At 46.8% G+C, this 17545-nt stretch overlaps 1 protein-coding gene across 1 annotated transcript; it reads right to left on the bottom strand.

Annotated features, from left to right (window-relative positions):
* Positions 1 to 918: 918 nt before the first annotated feature.
* On the bottom strand, positions 919 to 6602 carry EDEM2 (ER degradation enhancing alpha-mannosidase like protein 2). Its single transcript, XM_085519529.1, has 11 exons — positions 6477 to 6602; positions 6292 to 6402; positions 6167 to 6206; positions 5826 to 5931; positions 5542 to 5667; positions 4907 to 5118; positions 4183 to 4324; positions 3751 to 3875; positions 2922 to 3066; positions 2278 to 2399; positions 919 to 1568 (listed from the first exon to the last, which is right to left on the bottom strand). Exons 1-11 carry the CDS (start codon positions 6578 to 6580, stop codon positions 1083 to 1085), a joined length of 1719 nt encoding a protein of 572 aa, XP_085375655.1. The 5' UTR covers positions 6581 to 6602; the 3' UTR covers positions 919 to 1082.
* Between the last annotated feature and the right edge of the window lie 10943 nt (positions 6603 to 17545).

The following is a 17545-nucleotide window of genomic DNA, read 5'->3' as shown; positions in this document are numbered from 1 at the left end:
CTGGGGGCTTGGCGCATGCGCGGTGTGCGCTGGGAGGGAGCATGGCGGAGGGGATGTGAACAAGTGAGGCCCCAAGGGGAAGTTTAAAAAGAGGAAGGAAATGGGACAATTTCATAGGAAAAGCGTATCAGATTCTGAAGAAAAGAGCACATTGCAGGGTAAACCAAGCCTTTGCTAGGCCATGTTACACCTCAGTTTGCAGATGGCATTACCTGGATGCTTCCTAAACCAGTTTCAGGTGGGCAGTACTGACTCGTGCTGATTCTACGCGCTCAGTTCCCCATGTCACAAATGCCTTCCATCCATTGAGCCATCCTTTGTGCTCGATAGACATGCTAGATCTACAAACACGAGCCCTCACCTCACGAATCACAAGGTTTTCCTAACAAATCACAGGCATTTCAGGCAACAACACGTTCATAATGAGGCCAGTGAAAAAAAAACAAAGCAAATCACAGAGGAGGGATTTGTCATCTCAGAGCTGCAACTAGAGATAGGGAACCATTTGGGCTCGCTTTTATGGAGCACAGTAAGCTGTGGACTCTGCAAAAGGCTGCAATACTTCGAAGTTACTGTGAAATAAACACAGTACCTCTCAACCTGGACAGGCTTTTCCTTCTGAACGCCTGCTTGCTGTTCAGGTAACCAACTGTTTTGAAGTTAGCAACTTCATAGCATCAACAGCGAATCACATTTATGAATCATAGAATCACAAGGTTGGAAAGGACCTACAAGATCATCTAGTCCAACCGTCCTCCCTTTACCATACCTACAGAAAAACCCCAACCCATATCTCCTAGCTCCCTATCCAGATGCTTCTTGAACACTGCCAGGGATGGGGACTCCACAACCTTCCTTGGCAGCCATTCCAGTGCCTGACCACTCTCTGAGAGAAAAAGTTCTTTCTTATGTCCAGTCTAATCAGCAGCAGCAGAATTTAATGTGAAGTTTTTCTTCCACTTCATACAATTCACATTGTGAGGTACGACTTTTTCCCCATTACAAAACTAGAAAAATATATTCCCAGAGTCCGGATCAAGTTCAAGTATAAATTACTATTTATACTGATAATAAACATATACTCAAGTGTTGTCCAAGAAGACCTGTCCCAGTACAGCGAGTTTAGAGTTAAAAGATTGACTGGGGCAACTCAAAAGGGAGCGTGAGCTCTTCTTAGAGTTTCTTTTCTTTCCACCTAAAGATGCACCCGTGGGGTCTTTCACACATCCCCCTTCAGCACAGTCAGAAGTCTGTTTTAAGGGGAATTTCTTGTTTTTCTGAAGTGAGTAAAACTCCCGCATCAAATCTTCCACTTCCCACTGCTCTTCTTTCCTCTTCCTACAGCAATGCAGTGCAGCAGGGTCTATGGGATGAGCTTCGGTGTTGAAGATGTACCCTCCAGCATTCAAGATGCATTCGCCATAAGGGGTGATCACAGCATCAAAGTCTGATCCATCGTTGTGAATGAAGTTGTCTGGGTCAAACAGTAGGTACAAGTATTTCACTGTTTCAGCCAAAAAGAAGGATTCCATGCGGTTGTCCAGCCTGTGGTCTCTCAAGTCTTTGATCTACAGAAGAGAACCAGTGGGTTACATTTATCTCCAATTCAAGAACTCAGGAGGGGAAAAAAAAAAGAAAGTAAAACCAGCTTGCAGTTCAAACAGCACAGTATCAACACAGCCCATATTTTAGATGGTTGTATACAGTTTACCAACACATTTTCAGCTGTTTTGAATTAGTATAATCCAGTGATATAAAACAGGGAACTAAGTCAAAAGAAATATGCTTCCTACAGGGGTAAGGAGAATATTTCCCATCATTTACCTAATTAAAAACAAACAAACAAACAAACACTTTCAATCTTCAGAAAAGAGAACGTCCAGCTGTTTAATGAGTGGATGGGATCCCGTAGGAAACTGACTATAGGGACAGATGAACTGATCAGAGCTGGCAACTCTTTAAGGATGCTTTTATTAGAGTACCAGAGCTCTCCATCCTCATATGTAAGAAATGAAACGGGGAAGGATGAAACCAGCATGGCTGAGCTGGTCAAATTGAGATGTTATGTTGAGATGTTCTTGTTTCCACTGCCTGTACATGTGGCCTGGGAAGAGTACTCCCAGAAACATGATTGGCAGTTCAGCTTTAGAGAAAAACAAGGGGTTTGTTTGAAAAAGAAGCTGTGTTTTAATAGATGTGATCGTTTGACTTGAAGCACAAAATCATCCATAAGTAAAACTTGTTACCCAAAAGCTGCTATTTAGCAGCCACACTTACAGTTGCAAACCCACAGTCCACCTTGCTGATCTTCTCTATGGACTCCACTGCATCTCTTCCCAGTTCTAAGAGTATGGGATCTCGTGTAGCACGGTACAGATACATTGCGCTCTCAATCAGCTCTGCCAAAAAAAAAAAACCAACCCAAAAGATCTTAATAGGAAATGGATTGCACTGTAGTACTACAGACAACATTAATTCTCTTATGCATTGATGTCTGCTCATATAACTGGAATTAATTTGATTCGGGAACTCAGCAGAACTAGAACAGTCTTTCACTTCTTAAACCTAAAGGTATAAGCAGTCACATTCATATTTCACATGACTTTAAAGTAAAACCATTCCACGTCAGAGAACGTAACACAAACCTGTCATATCCGACACCAGGAACTCAATTCATTAACAGGGCCTCTTTATATAATAACACTACTGTCTGCTTTCTTTAATAACCCTGCCTTTGTGAATAGCAGAAAGCAAAGCATTTGGCTTTGACCAATGGACATCACTGGTGAAACCCATGCAGGACCCAGTCAGAACTAAGCTGGGCAGGAGCTTTCCAATGGCAGTTACTGCAAACATCTGCTCTTATCTCAGCACCAGAACAAAACCAGAACTTCACATTCCTTTTTCTTTCATTTGCTTACCTGGCCTGAGTGGGTATCCCTCTCTCTTGTCTACTGTATAGCCCTGAGGAATGTTGTAGAACTCAGGCAGCCCACCAAACTGCTTCCAAACAGTGTAATAGTTGAGGAAGGTTCGCATGGCATTATCTACATCCCCAATTAGGCTCTGAGAGAGACAAAACAATCAGCAAAGCAACGTCAGAGTGAAGAAGAAACAGTACAAAGGTTGATTCAGTAACACTCCCATAGTCAAAACAAGGGATGAGAAATGAGTTGCTCGGGAAGTCTAAATGGTATGATAAGCATTTAGACATGATGTCTTAAGAATAGGTAGTAATGAAGAGATATCAGATACTGCTTTTCTGTTGGATAACATTATTTTGGGTGTGCAAAATTCCAAGTCGCCTTGATTTCCAGTTAACAGAAGGGTTTAGAATCCTTTAGAATCCAGTTTGTTCCAGTAGGGATAACCAAGTCCCAGACCAAACATAGGTAGAGATAAGAAAGCAAACTTCTCAGTGTATTCCTGTAGGAAGCATTCCCAAAAAGCATGTGTTTATGTGGTAGCAGCAGCAAAGCTGTCTTGCTTTCCCTTTAGGTCCCCATCCAGATTACAAGGCCACCATCAGTTTGCTACATCAAAACCACCTTCTACGCTTAGTAACTTTGTTTAATTAGACCACAGGAGGAGTCAACATTTACTGTTCCAGAAACTGAGTACTGCTGCAGACATCACCAGAGATTAGAACAGAGCTTTAAGCCAGCACAGACAAGGGTTATATCTGTGACTTATATTTTATAGATCAACTTAAACAGCACCGCTGTATGCTACCAATGCGACAACTCTCACCTGTAGGCCTGGCCAGTAAGCCTCCAGAGACTGAAAAACAGGCATGGACACTGTTCCTTTGTACATCTGAACCCAGAGGTACCAGTCATCAAACTTTGTGTAATTTTTGATAGCTTTGTTATATTCTATGTATTAAAAAAGAGAAATAAAAAGCAAAGGTGAGGTGGTAATAAAACTAATGTTCTTTTTCAGAATGACTGGAGTCCCTGTTTCACCTCAGCTGTGTCAAATGAATGAGCTGTGCTTTCCTCCTTGTCAGAATGTGATAACTCTTATCACAGACCATTCCAAAGCATTACAGCAAAGACACTGGGAACAGTCCCAAATGGAACTTATTAGCCTTATACTCCCACAGGGAAACTTTTACAGGTGAATACAAGGGCACATTCCTGGGACCCTTCAACACTAGGGAAAACAAACAAACCTGCTTACCGAGGAACATGGCCATCAGCTCCTTGTCCTGCAAGAGAATGGCTCCTTTAACAAGGTATTCAAAGTAGGAGTCCACTCCTGCTCCAATGCCAGCATCTTGGGCCACCCATTTGGCAGTTACCACATCAATGTGGTTACCAACCTGGAGGAAGTGTAGGGAGAAGGAAAGGGAATGTTAGAGTAGAGACAGAGCCCATCTTGTAATTAATTAAATTACTGAAATATTAAATTATTAAATTCCCCGACAACACCACACAAAAAGCCTCTAACAGATAAACAGTAATACAGTGACAATATTAATGAGTGTTTTCTCTAGTACAAGAGATGTCTACCAGCACTAGAGAAGTACAAGCCATAGGAAATCATTACTCGTGGATTTTCTGCTTCCAGTACAAACACTGCACTGGCCAAAACAAAGTATCACGCTACTGTAAAAATCCACAGTCTGCACATCATATGATTGGTGCTAATTTCTATCTTATGAAAGCATAGAGAAGGATGACAAGGTACAGAGCAGGATGCCAAGAACATCAGGGGCATGAGAGAGCTGCCATGCTAATGTTTAAATAGATCCTTCACACCTGGCAGTCTTCAGCCTTCAAAGAGCTGTAGGAGAATTTAAGAACAATTGGGAAAAAACCCTTTTTCCTTAGTTTATACTTTCGACACTTAAAATAGCATCCCCTTAAGCTACATGAAGCTTAGAGCCTATTTCCTCACTCACCAGACCAATATCTGAGCGGTTTTTCCACAGTGCCTTCAGAGCCTTCCTGGCAACATCCTCAAACACTGGATCACCAGTGAGGTGGCTTAAAGTGGCAAATTCCACTATAAAAGTACCAATTCCAGCAGTACAGGTAACTGGGGTCTCCCCTGGGTTTACTCCATGCAACAAGTTCACTGTTCCGTAGGGCATCCCAGTGGGAGTCTGAAAAGCTGAAATGAGATATTTGGATCACGTGAAGGCATTCACTGTCACATCTTATCAGATTGATAAGGTGCACCCTGCAATCCCAGGCACATACAGCAGCAACTGATTGGGATGGAGCTACAGAAACTACTGCAGATCTACTCCTCACTGTCCAGAGCAGGGTCTGCATCCCTGCACAAACACAGCAGGCAGTGAAACATGACTACAAACAATGGTCAGCAGCAGATAAAAACTGAGCTCAGGATTGCTCAAGGGTAGCCTAGCATAAGAAGGAAATGGTGTTATGCTGTCAGAGCACACAGCACAACCCAAAGAGGGGCAGACAGGGCTATTCTGTAAGCTCACAAATCAAGCAGTGCCATCTCCCTCCAGCACACCAGTCACTTCAGGAACCACAATTCAGCAGCACAAAACAGCCAAGCTCTCACCTGGCAGCAGTTTACGAGCTGCTTCCTCTGCCATCCTTAGGAGAGGTCCAGAGCACGGCCATCCCACCTCCACCTCAACGCCAGCCTTCTTGGACAGCAAGTGAGCAGAAAGGAGGCCACCAACCACTGGAAGATGCATAGCAAGAATCCCATTAGGAAATGCTGGGATAGAGGGAGTACAAAGTCCCAAACCGGTTGTAATTTACCCTGATGCAGAATGGGATGGCACATAGTTAAGACCCCGATTCGATGCCTTAAAAGAAGCACAGAAAATAGCACCTCACCTCGGATATTTGTTTCAAAGACAGATGCATTGACATCGATGTCAAAATCCACCCCTTCCTGCAGCACCGTGACCACACGCTGGAACTCAGTGACATTCCCCAGTATCTGCAGTGTGACAAGAGTGTGACAGCACAGGAAAACAGGGGCACAACCCCCAAACAGGGGGATAAATCGACTTCTTACATGGGCAGGGAGTGGTAGGAGATCGGGGAATGGCCTTAAACTAAAAATGGGAGATTGGGGTTAGATATAAGCGGTTATTCTTTGCTCACAGGGCAATGCCGAGCTGGCACCGCTGCTCACAGCTCTGAGTGCCATCCCTGCAGCTGCCCGTACTCACCAGCAGCGTGTCCAGCGCATCGATCAGCGTCAGCGAGAAGCTGCGGGGAATCACGGAGCAGCTGCAGCTCGGAGCAGCTCACGCTCAGCCCGTCACCCCTCCCCACCCCTCCCCGTCCCCAATACCTGCCCCACGTGTCGTGCCCGTCGCAGGTGAGCGGCCGCAGCTCGTCGTAGGGGAAGGCGCTCTCCAGGTAGTGCTCGTAGGCGTGGTAGAACATGGCGCGCACCCTCTCCCTGCAGCACACACAGCACAACATAACTCACACCCTCCTAACCCCGCACACCGCCCCTCCGAACCCCGCACTCACCGGTACGAAGCCACGTCCAACCCTCGGGCGGCCGCACCGGGCACCGCGGGGATCCGCAGCGAGAAGAGACACAGCAGCGAACCGAGAGAGCGGAGCAACGCCATGGCCGGGCCGCCGGCAGAACGCATGCGCTTAGAGCTCAACAACTCACATCCGACCCGCACATCTCCTCTGCTGGCTTAAAGCCGCTCCTCCTCATCCTCACATCATGCAAATAGTTGCTCCTCTTCTTGCTTTCAAGCTCGGTACTGACCCTAAGCAAGCCCTCCCTCTCCACCTCCCCGCTCCGCTTTGGAGGGAGCTGGAGCCAACAGTTATTAGAGCTGCAAAGCAGGATGCTTTAGGAGAGGCAGCCCGGTACTCTGACATAGGATGCATAGCAGAGCCAACCCAGCGCTCTGACATAGGATGCATAGCAGAGCCAACCCAGCGCTCTGACATAGGATGCATAGCAGAGCCAACCCAGCGCTCTGACAGCCCGTCCTGCTGTTCAGCAAGACGAGGGGCTGCAGGTGGCGTTCCCCCATCAGCTAAAGCCAAAGTGATGCTCCGCCGTGCTGCCCCGCTAGGTGTCAGTGCTCTCATTTCGGTTCTGGGGCTGTTTAGCAGCTCTCCGATTCTCCAGGCTGCAGCTGTTGCACGGGGAAGTATCAGAAGTGACGCTGCTTTCTGTCCCTCCAGCTGGGAGGGATGATGAGAGTCGATGTCCAACATGCACCGAGGGCAGTGCTGTCACTGCTCCGGGGACACTGATGGACCAGGCGGGTTCTAAGGTTGTGGTTTGTGGGGAGCACAGTCAGCAAACACACACAGCTGCCATGGGATGGACATCACTTGGAGGTCTGAATGGTGTCTGATGCGCCCATAGCACACAGCAGAGGGACACCAGCACAGCATGCACGTTTCCTCTGATCATGCAGTGATATCTGCACTGATGCAACAAATCAGAGGTTGGGGAAGCAGTGCTTTCAAACAGACATAAGACTGCAATATTTCAGCTGCCTCGGAGATAAGTGCTGCTCCATATGTCTGTCAATGGCTCTTCGGGCTTTAGGACTTTATGAAAAGGCAAAATGATACCAAGTTTCATTTGGATGTGAGGGGGAATGTAATGACAGGGGTGTTGAACACGTTGAACTAACTTAACATTATGGCATCTTTAGGCTGACGGCTTGTTTACTACTCGCTATTACACTAAGTAGCGCTGTTGCCCTGCTTGCGATTTTGATGCCCATTAAGATGGAAAGTATGTAAATCAGGATTAGCCATTAATATTTATTATTCATGTAGGAGTTTGCCTGTTCTGAGAAGGGGCGTAAACAGGAGTTTTCTGAGCTCTGAAAACTGTTGCTGAGGTGGTTCTCTTGAAACAATTTTCCTTTGCAGCCAAACATCGATTCTTAATCTGAGTGGCACCCAGAGCGGGATGGAAATGATGATTGATTTTTCTCCGAGTGCTGTGGGCTGCTGCAGTTGAGATTTCACTATAAAAGACATTTCCAATTGCTTTCTTTATAAGTTCAGAATTGATTTTATTTGTTTAGCACCCGAATGTAAAAGACATACAGCCCAATTGGAGACACGGCCTTCCTCTTGCTGCTGTGATGTTAAGCCATGCTGCAGATTCAGAGACAGCACTTGGAAGCGACAGCAAAGATGAGATGAGCAGGCTCTGCAGCACTCCTCCGTGCACCTTCCCCGAGTTCAACTCTCTCTCTTTACATCTCCCCATCCTTTCTTTTTCCTTCACCATCCCGACTAACTTAACTAACAAGTAGTTGCAGAAGCTGTTGATAGGCAGCAACCAGAGAATTAATGCAGTGAGAGCTCCTGTTCCAAACAGGCTCATGCGGGAGCTGTTGTACTGTGTTCACAAAGAGTTGTGGCTCCATATAGAATTGAATATTTTATGCAAGCCTGGCTTACTGTTGAGGTTTTGACAAGTGAGAAAGCAAAAATAAAATGGAGTTAACATCAATGTGTCTTGGTTTTTAGTGTGAGGATTGATGGCACCCACGTTACATGACATCGATAAAGTCCAAAGCTGCCAACTGGTGCAAATGAGGTTTCATTTTCTTGATCCGAGTGCCAGCATTTTCCCATAGGGATTGTGGCTTTGATATTCTTTTACCGGGAAGATTTAGAGGTGTTTGGATGATTGGTGTCTGTAGAATTCAGATGGGCAGAGCAGAGGATGGGCTGCATTTTCCTTCTGCCTCAGTTCATCATGTTCTGCGGTCAGTCCCTTGGGCCACATGAGCCTGGGCTGTCTGGGAAGGCATTGATTGTACATCCTGTGTTTTTCTTGTGGATTCATTCAGAGATAGAGGGGAAAAAAAGATGGAGCTTGGGACTATAGATGTTCAGCCTTATAGCACACATGGTGGAAAGGGTTGGGAAATCCAGTTTGGTTCTTGGCTCCAGATTGATTTAAAAACTCAAAAAAAAAACCCTTTCTTCTTTTTGTCTAAGAGAGTAGCCCAGCTTTCACATTCTCATGCTGAACATAGCAAAAGGATGGAGTTCATAGCTGGAAAGAAACAATGAGTTAATCCTCCTGTGTCTGGAAACACAGAGAGACTGCAGAGATGTTTTATTCCCTAGTTTATGACTGTGTAAAACAAATACACTTGTCGCAGAACAGGGGTCTCCTGCTGCTAGGAAAAGGTTGGAACAAAGGTAAGTTTGTTTTTTGAGGCAAGAGACAAGGGCTGTGTGTATGAGCTGCTGATGCTGCTGGGTGTCAGGGCAGGCAGCGAATCTTCCTCTCCCATTGGAGTTTTCTTTACTGTCTGGCAAAGCTGTGGACAAAGACAGATGTGATGGGCAGAACCCATCCAGAATTGGCCACTTCTGCAGTGAAAAGTCATTTGGGGCAACCAAAAGGGATCTGAAGGCGGCCTCACATCACTGTGTTCCCAGTTCTTCTCCCCAGGGAGCTCCTGCCCCTCATTCACTGCAGCAGGATTTGGCAGCTGCCATTCATTTTATCTTCCTCTGAAGCACATGAGATTGCTGAGGCATAACACAGGGGTGACAGTGCTGCAGTTGATCTTATCATCTCTTTAGAGCAGTGTTTGTGCTGTTGGATTCTGGCAGTGACCTTTGGGCTCTTTGTCTTTCTGTAGCATACTCTGGCCCATAGGAGCATCACTGCTGTGTCTGAGCCCTTGTGACACTCTTGTCTCCTCTCCCATGGCCTGTTCTGCCACTGGCTGTAAGCAGAGGGGTGACCACAGCGCTGCAGAGAATGCAAACAACCAAGAGAATTGTCAACATGGAAATTACTTTTTAAGAAGTCTTGCATTTCTTGTTACAATCATTATGGGTGCTCAGGTAGCTTTTGTGACACCAGAGATCTGTATTCCTAGCAGTTCTGCTGCTGTCTGGTCTGCTGATGTGATGGAATTGGGCTTTGAAAGCTTCCAGCTCCACTGAAACAGAAGTAGGTTCCCACTGAAACCAACACAACAGATCTGACACCTATGGATGGACCTCAGTTCTGGACATGATTGAGCAGAATGTAAAGGCATCTCCTGCCTCTGAGCTTCTCAGCCCCTGTGAACCCAACCATTTTGCTCAGCCACATGCAAAGAAGTAACCAGCAGTGGTATGAGGGGCATCCCAGCCTCTCCTTGGTCATGGGGTGGGTACCTGCAGCTCAAAACAACCAGAGCACACCTCACATCCCTCACTTTGCACCCTTTCTGAAGCACTTTTAGCATGCAATGCATTTATAACCAATCAGTCTTTGCCTTTGTTAAGCCTCCATGTCAGCATGCGTTGAATCTGCTCTTCTGTGCCAAACATATCAGTGCTGAGGCTTCGTCTTTCATGTTTATAGTTGTGATTTCTCATAAATTGGAAGAGTACCAACAAGCAAATAATGACAACAACATACCAGCCTACTGCAAGAACACACTGCCATTTTGGGACCAGGTTTCTTTGGATGCTGCCAACAGATCTGAACTGAATTTTGCTTATGGTGAGACCTGGCTGTCAGGGCTCACTTCCTGTCTTTTCCTCTGTCTTCTTTCCTCGTGATGTGTCAAAATTTGGTGGAGAATCAGAATTGGTGGGAATTAGAACTAGGGTAGGAATTTACTGAACAACACTTGGATGCCTTAAAGCCATTTTGGAGCAATTTCTTCTTGTACCATTTGCTCACAAGATGTAGCAAGCTTAGTAAAATGTAGTTAAAATTCAGATGACTAAGCTTGACTGCTTATCTAGATTTAAATCTAACAAGACTTTGAGGGCAATATCTTGTGCCAACACATGCTTTCTGAATTTGCACACATGTATACAGATGAAGAGCAGTTTTCATAGCTGGAACGGAAAAAACATGACCTGTCCAAATCAAAATCCAATGGGACAAAACTCTGAGAGGTTCCTTCTGCAGATGAGGGACAGATCTGTTAACCTGCAGCCAAAGGAAACTCAAACTGTGTTCTGCAAGAGTCCTTGTACAGAAGAGGATAAATTATCCCTCTGTTCAGCTTTGGGACTTTGAAATCAGGAGATGGGCTGCAAAACTCTGAAGTTTTAAAGTTTCTGACCTCCTGTTTCTCTCCTTGTTTCAGGGTTTTGACAGGTCGGACACCAAAACTTTTCCAACTTTCTCTCGCTACCTTCAGGGCCAGAAGCAGAGCATTTCTCTTACTGACAGCTGAGGTTTCTAACTGACCCACGTTGGCTGAGACTTTAGGAAACAAAGCCAATCTCCTGGGCGCCATTGGCCTGAGCTTGGTTCTTCTTGAGATCTCAGAACCATTATTTGTTGTCTGGTTGCTATTGGGCTGCCAACAGAGCATCGCCATCCTGCAGGTCTAGCACTTGTGACTTTTCGCATGCTGGTGTTACATCCATAGCCAAGCTGCAGTGCTGCCCTGGGGCTCATCAGCCAGCTCATCTCATAACTGCCATCACTGCCGTGCAATGCGCGGAAGCAAAGCGAGCAGCGATAGCGATCAGAGCTGCTGGTGCTCCATGCACGCGGGTGGTGAGCAGCGCTTATTCCGCTCTGCAGCACAGTCGTGATCTCAGCCACCTTCCCTTGTCGGGTTGAAGTGGAAACATAACTTTCTGACTTTTCTTGTGAGAATCTTGCCCGCTGAGATCGAACACAGCTGGTGGTGAGGATGGGGCTGGGTCTCCTGAGGGTGTCACATCCCCCTCCCTCCAGACCTGCCCGGCCCCAGGTGGTCTTCAGCTGTCTACCAGATCCCTGCTCCTTGCTCTCTGTGTCCCGAACAAATAGAGCAAAACGCTCATTTTCTGGAGCAGACACTTCAAATATGGTCATCAACATCCTTATAGAAAGTCTCTAAGAGCTGCTGGTTTTGTCTCTGGTTTTAACCAGGTGTTCTTTCCAGACCAGAGAAACATTTTTCAATGCAAATTTCAGAAAACCTAACTCATGGCAGAGGAAAAAACTCTGCTTCAACAAATCCACACTTTCCAAGACAGAGTAATGTTGTCAAATGCTTCAAAACAGAGTACTTAGGAAATTCCCATTTACCTCCACCTGGCTCGGTCTTAGTAAAACAGAAAGTCTCGTCTTTGCACCTTTGCTCCACTAAGGGCATGGCTGCTGTCAGTCTTCTCCAACCTTGGCTTGTTTTTTGGCCAGCCATGCCAAAAACCATCCCTGGATGGTGATACTGTGGGATCTGATGCCATGGCCTGCTTTGTTTCTAACTGTCCAATCAATCACGTGTGTTTTCCTGCCTGAACTGGACTTAAAGACAGGCCAAAATATTTAGATAGACACATCCAATTGGTGGAGCTGCACAAAACATCACCATCAGAGAGCTGAGAAGGAGCAAGTGAAGAGAAATGAGGATGTTTTGTTTGCGGTGAGGCCCTTGTTCCTTGGGTTGGGCCATGTCCATAAGCTCTTCACAGCTGCACAGACCTGTCCTTGCTGTTCATTTTCAAGATCTGATGCAATCTATCACAGCTCTGCTTCTGGAGGGACCTTTGTTTCCACATTGCAATGGCTCATTTGGGGACCAGTGACCAACCTGACCAGTGCCCAGTTGGGAAACTCTCATTGAACACAAAGAAGAAAGGCAGAGGGTGAATCTTCATCAAAAGCCATGTGAAGGCTTTGCCCTTTTCCAGTCTTCGTCCTGAGTCTCACTGGACTCAGCCATGTGCTGCCATGGACTGACACTGGGAAATGCAGTCATGCATCAAAGGCAATACATATGAAATTACAAACAACAACAACAACCTGGTTTTGTAAAAGGCCACCGAGGACAAAAGGCTTCTGGATCTTGTATAATCCCTCTTGTCTGGGCTGGCAGCTTCATGTGAGCTCTGGATCTTTTGACTACAATTATTAAGGCATCGAAGGAGAAGGTCCATTACAAAGTCATGATCATATAATCATAGAGTCACAGAATCACCAAGGTTGGAAAAGATATCCAAGATTATTTAGTCCAACTGTCCTCCTCCTACCAATATTTGTAATATATGTGCAGGTTCAGCCAGGCTTTGGAACCAGGTAAGGGGTCATCATTTTGTTACAGGGATGTTTTGCTTTCTCTATGCATATGCGCCCCAGTTTGGCTATATCACAAACCTTTGGACAAACCATATTGTGACTACAATTAGCCCCCAGTGCTTGTTTGCAGAGCAGGGCCAGGTCTGCATGTCCAGACTGTGGGAGTGAACCCAGACTGCTGAACATGGGTTGTTCCTGTTGTTTGTGAGAGTGAGAGCTACAGCAGCCACAGCTTGAATCCTGCAGGCTGAACAAGGTCATCTTGAAGTCAGCACAGGGCAAGAAAATCCTAACCCAAATCCTACCTGGTGCTCTGACTGCTCTTTGATATGTAGTTAATATCTTCAAGCCACCCATCAAGACCCACTGAGCACCCAAGGGCTTTGGCCATGGCCATCATCACTAAACTTGCAGTAGGACAGCAGTTTCAGAGAGCTGATCTAGGCCTGGCCACTGGAGAAGCAATGCTGAATATGCATCTATCTCAACCTGCTGTTAGGTGTTGCAATTGTTCCTTGCTGATGGGAAACAAAACAGAGCTTTGAAAAAAAATATATAGCCTAGTGATAGGCTTTGTTTTGCATTTCTTTGTGACAGAAGTGATTAAACTGCTAAATCACAGCTGCTTTTGTTTTTCATTAAAAAAAAAAAGACAAAGCATCTTTAGATCCCTACATCATTTCAAGAGTTGCAGAAAGCTCAAGGTAGATGGAAGTGATTAGATCTATCTTGGTTTTATCACTGTGCCTCCTACACCCACAGGCTCCCGAGCTGGGTGTATTTGCTGTCTCATGGCCTAATAGCTTCCTGTGTTACTCATAACTTAAACACTGTGGGAGAGATAAGGGATTGGGTTTGGTTTGTTTCCTATAAGGAGAAATGAAGATTAATAAATATCTCGTTACCAGAAAGTATCATAGTGAAAGTACAGTGCTTTCTCCTGTTCAACAACTGGCTCTTTAATTTTCACTGTGGTCAAATAAAAACATGAAAGCCCTGAAAAATGATCCCAGTCACACCCAGCTGGGTTTTCAATAACTGCAGGATCAGATAGGGCCGAGGGCTGATGGTGGGAGGTTATCAGATAGAGGTAGCAACATGCTGCAGCTTTTGCTCAGAGTATCTCTCCTGGTGATGTCCATTGAAGCCGTAAAAATACCTGTAGCTCCTGCAATCTCTGGTGCTTCAGAAAACTCCTCTGGACCACGTGAGCAGCCCTGGTCCATCTGACAGGGAATCCAGAAGGTTAGAAAGACAGAGAACTGTTGGAGAGCATCCATGGAGGTGGGGAAGGGTCTGGAGGGCAAAGCATGCAAGGAGCAGCTGAGTCCCTGAGTTCCTTCAGCCCTGAGCAGTGGTCTCCTGCAATCCCTCCTTGGGATATTCTATGATACTGTGGGGTTTTTTAACACGTGGGTTGGAAATACTGTGGGTTATTTGTTACAAATGATTTACAAGGCCCTTCAGAGGGAAATAAATTTCACAAGGGCAGTGCCTTCAGGGAAAATAATATGTACTCGGATGGGTGATCCATCATTCTGCATTAAGCCCAGAAGCTCAGCTGACATCGAAGCATACCTGATAATCTCCTATTCTAAATAATTTCCCCTTGAAATCTTCCATCTGTGCAGCTTTGTGCCGTTGATGAGAGGGTAAATTCTTGGGGCAGAACTTGTGGTGAAGCTGGTCTGGTAATGGCATGGGTGAGGTGGAGAGCTGCCTAATCACACACCAGGAGATCTCAATCAGCTCTTACTTTCCATGGGAGACACTGGTGGTGCCAGATGACCCCAGGGAGGTGCTAGATCAGACATGGGTGGTAGCTCAGATGTCTGCTCTGCACTCTATGGAAATCAAGGTCATTACAGTGCTTTCAAGGAATACCTACTTGGTCATCTCTTGGCTTATGATCAGCATCAGAGGGAAGCTTGGAGCTTCCTGTAGAGCCTTCAGGATCTAGCTTGGCCAACAGAAAGCTTCACCCAAGCTTTAGCAGACAGTGTTTGTCTTTAGCCTGAGACACTTCAGCAGACTTCTCCAAATCTTTTACTTGCTGCTCATGGTCTGCTTTATACTTGCTCGCCATCCTGGTGTGAGGTTAGGCCAAATTCCAGGCTTCCATTGGTAATGCTGAAAACTTCACCTCTCTCCACTGTGTGTTTCTAGGGGCTGCTTTGCATGTAGACCATCTCCCCTGTGCTCTGTACACTGGATCAAGACAACCCCAGCTGCAATGGGGAGCAGAGATAGGAAAGGCTGTCGTGGGTCAGGAAATAGACCCTTTGGGGGTCCTACAGCACCACAGCACCCTCCTACCACGTGTTCCTCCAGCCATGCTGAAGCAGGGACTCTCATGGTGGGATATGAAGGATGAACCGTGTCCTCTGGGCCAACTTTCCATGTGGTCTGCATATGGTCGGCTGGCTTGAGAGAGTAATGTGATGATCGTGCAACTGAACTCAAGAAATTAGTCACTAATTATAGCAGCCGCCCACAGTGTCCCCATTAATGCAGTATCTGAGCTGGTCATGAACCCCATGAATCACCTCTGAATCCACATGTAACTCTGGTAAAATAACAGGAAATATAGGCATAACGAGATGTCACCTCAGTGCTGATGATGCTGATAGCATGTACCACACTCGTTCCTTTGCCATGGAAACAGGTTTGGATGGGACTCAACAGTGTGAACGCTCCTCAGCTGCCTCTCCGCTGAGCTTGGGCTGCAGGTTTGTCTTGTGCCTGGCTCATAGGGCTGGAAGGGGGGAAAGTGTGCAGAATGCTTCCAAGCAGCCCTGAGAGCAGCCCTGGCAGCTGTGCTCACAGCTGGGTGAGGAATCCTCTCTCTACCTCACCATGTGGATGAGATTCAGGTCATAGTGGCAGAGTCCCCTTCCTGGTGTGGCTTGCTGCTGCTGTGCCAGCACCTGAGCAGCCACAGGGCATGGTTGCTGGTAAGCAGCATCACTAGAGCTTCTCAGATGTGATTATTTTGTTTTCCTCCCTTCTTCTCCCCAAGGGAAAGAGCAGAGCAGAGCTCGCCCAGGGCAGTTTGGGTGTATCGTGAGAAAGGGGTTCACAGCCCAGGGTGCACAACCCAGCTCAGGTGTCTGCATGGAGGCTGATGCTCTGCTGGCTGCTGTCCTGAAGCTGATGCGCACAAGAGCTTTGCCTGCCTCTGTTTTGGGCCAATCCCTCTGCCCCCTGTGTCACCTCCTGAGCCCCACTTCCCCACATCCATGGGGCTCCCAGTCTCCCAGTCCCCCTCCATCCCTTCCAGGAACCCATCTCCCTCTGCCTCCCAGCTTCTCCTTCCTGGCACCCCAAAACACGCTGCCCCTCTCATTTCTCCCTCCCTCTGCTCCCCTCAGTCCCATCTCACCTCACCCACTCCTCCCTGCCCCTCACCCTGCAGCAAAGCTCACCCGAAATACAGCAAAACCACTTTGGGAGGGATCTGTGAATTTGCTTTGAATGCAGCAGTGTGTTTTGGCTAAAGGGAACAGGAGAACATTTTGAAAATGTCAAAATATTGTGTTTAGGCATTTTTTTTTTTTCCTTTTTTTAAACAGAACATTTCACTTTGTAGCTGACAAAGAAATAAAGCATAAAACAATGGTTCCAAATCTCCCAAGTCGATCTCTCATTCGTGTGCTGTGATTGCACCTGAGCAGGCGGGTTCACAACTACAAGGGCAAGCAGACAGACTGCAGATAACAGCCAGGCACTGCATGGGAGTTTCACTGGGGGAAGTCAAAATGTTTCCACAGGAGTCAAAATATTCTCTGATTGAACTTTGGGAGGTGGGGGGGAGGGAAATACCCACCGACAAACCTGTCCTTGCAGAATTTGCATCAAGGACTCCTGCCTGCTTTTCTGCTGGCTGCTCTGTAGAAGTACTTGTGACAACACTGAGGCTCGTGGACTCATCTCATTTGCTTTTTGGGCTGGAGGGGGAATTGATTCTGGGGTCAGACCCTCTGCTGCATCCCTCCCTCTTTGCAGCTGTGCTCAGTTTGGCTTCTTCATCCTTCATATGGGATGGGTAAAGTCTCTTTGCTGTGTCCTTTTGCTCCAGCCTGTGTCCTGCCCTGCCCTGCTGCTTTTCCTCAGGTGAAGCTGCAATTTCTTAGGCTTTTCTGAGCCCTTTTCATTTCCTAACACTCCTGGCTCCCCGGCCCTTATCCTCTCCATCCCCTTGAGCACTGCTGATCCCCACAGCCAGCCCCTCTTCCCAGCACTGCTCTGGCCTCATCGAGCCCCTCTGAAAAGCTTTGGCACTACACACATCCCACTCTATTCTGCTTTTCTAAGGCTGCACTCATGCCAGCTGCCTATTTGTCTTTCTGCCATCTGTCTGTCAGTCCCCCCGCAGAGCTTTTAAATCTGATGACTGATTTCCAGCCAGCTTGTCCAAAGCCTGGGAGGTGAGAAGTCCCCACAAGCACAGGGCTTTGCCACCTGCCCTGGGTTGCAGCCCATGATAATGTGTGATTTCTGAGCCACATGGAAGGATGTGCAAAGCTCACAGTGCAGCCTTGCAGGGAGGGTGGGACAT

Source organism: Coturnix japonica, chromosome 19, assembly GCF_054131305.1.
Source record: "Coturnix japonica strain WE chromosome 19, WE-NBRP24, whole genome shotgun sequence".
In the NCBI taxonomy this organism is placed as follows: Eukaryota; Metazoa; Chordata; class Aves; order Galliformes; family Phasianidae; genus Coturnix; species Coturnix japonica.
This window is presented reverse-complemented; position numbering and strand designations above follow the sequence as displayed.

Coding starts and splice junctions, on each gene's coding strand:
- EDEM2 (XM_085519529.1), bottom strand. CDS start 6,580: ATGGCGTTGCTCCGCTCTCTCGGTTCGCTGCTGTGTCTCTTCTCGCTG. Junction 5,932..6,166: donor ATGCGCTGGACACGCTGCTG/GTGAGTACGGGC, acceptor GTCACACTGCAG/ATACTGGGGAATGTCACTGA. Junction 4,325..4,906: donor ACCGCTCAGATATTGGTCTG/GTGAGTGAGGAA, acceptor CACTTCCTCCAG/GTTGGTAACCACATTGATGT.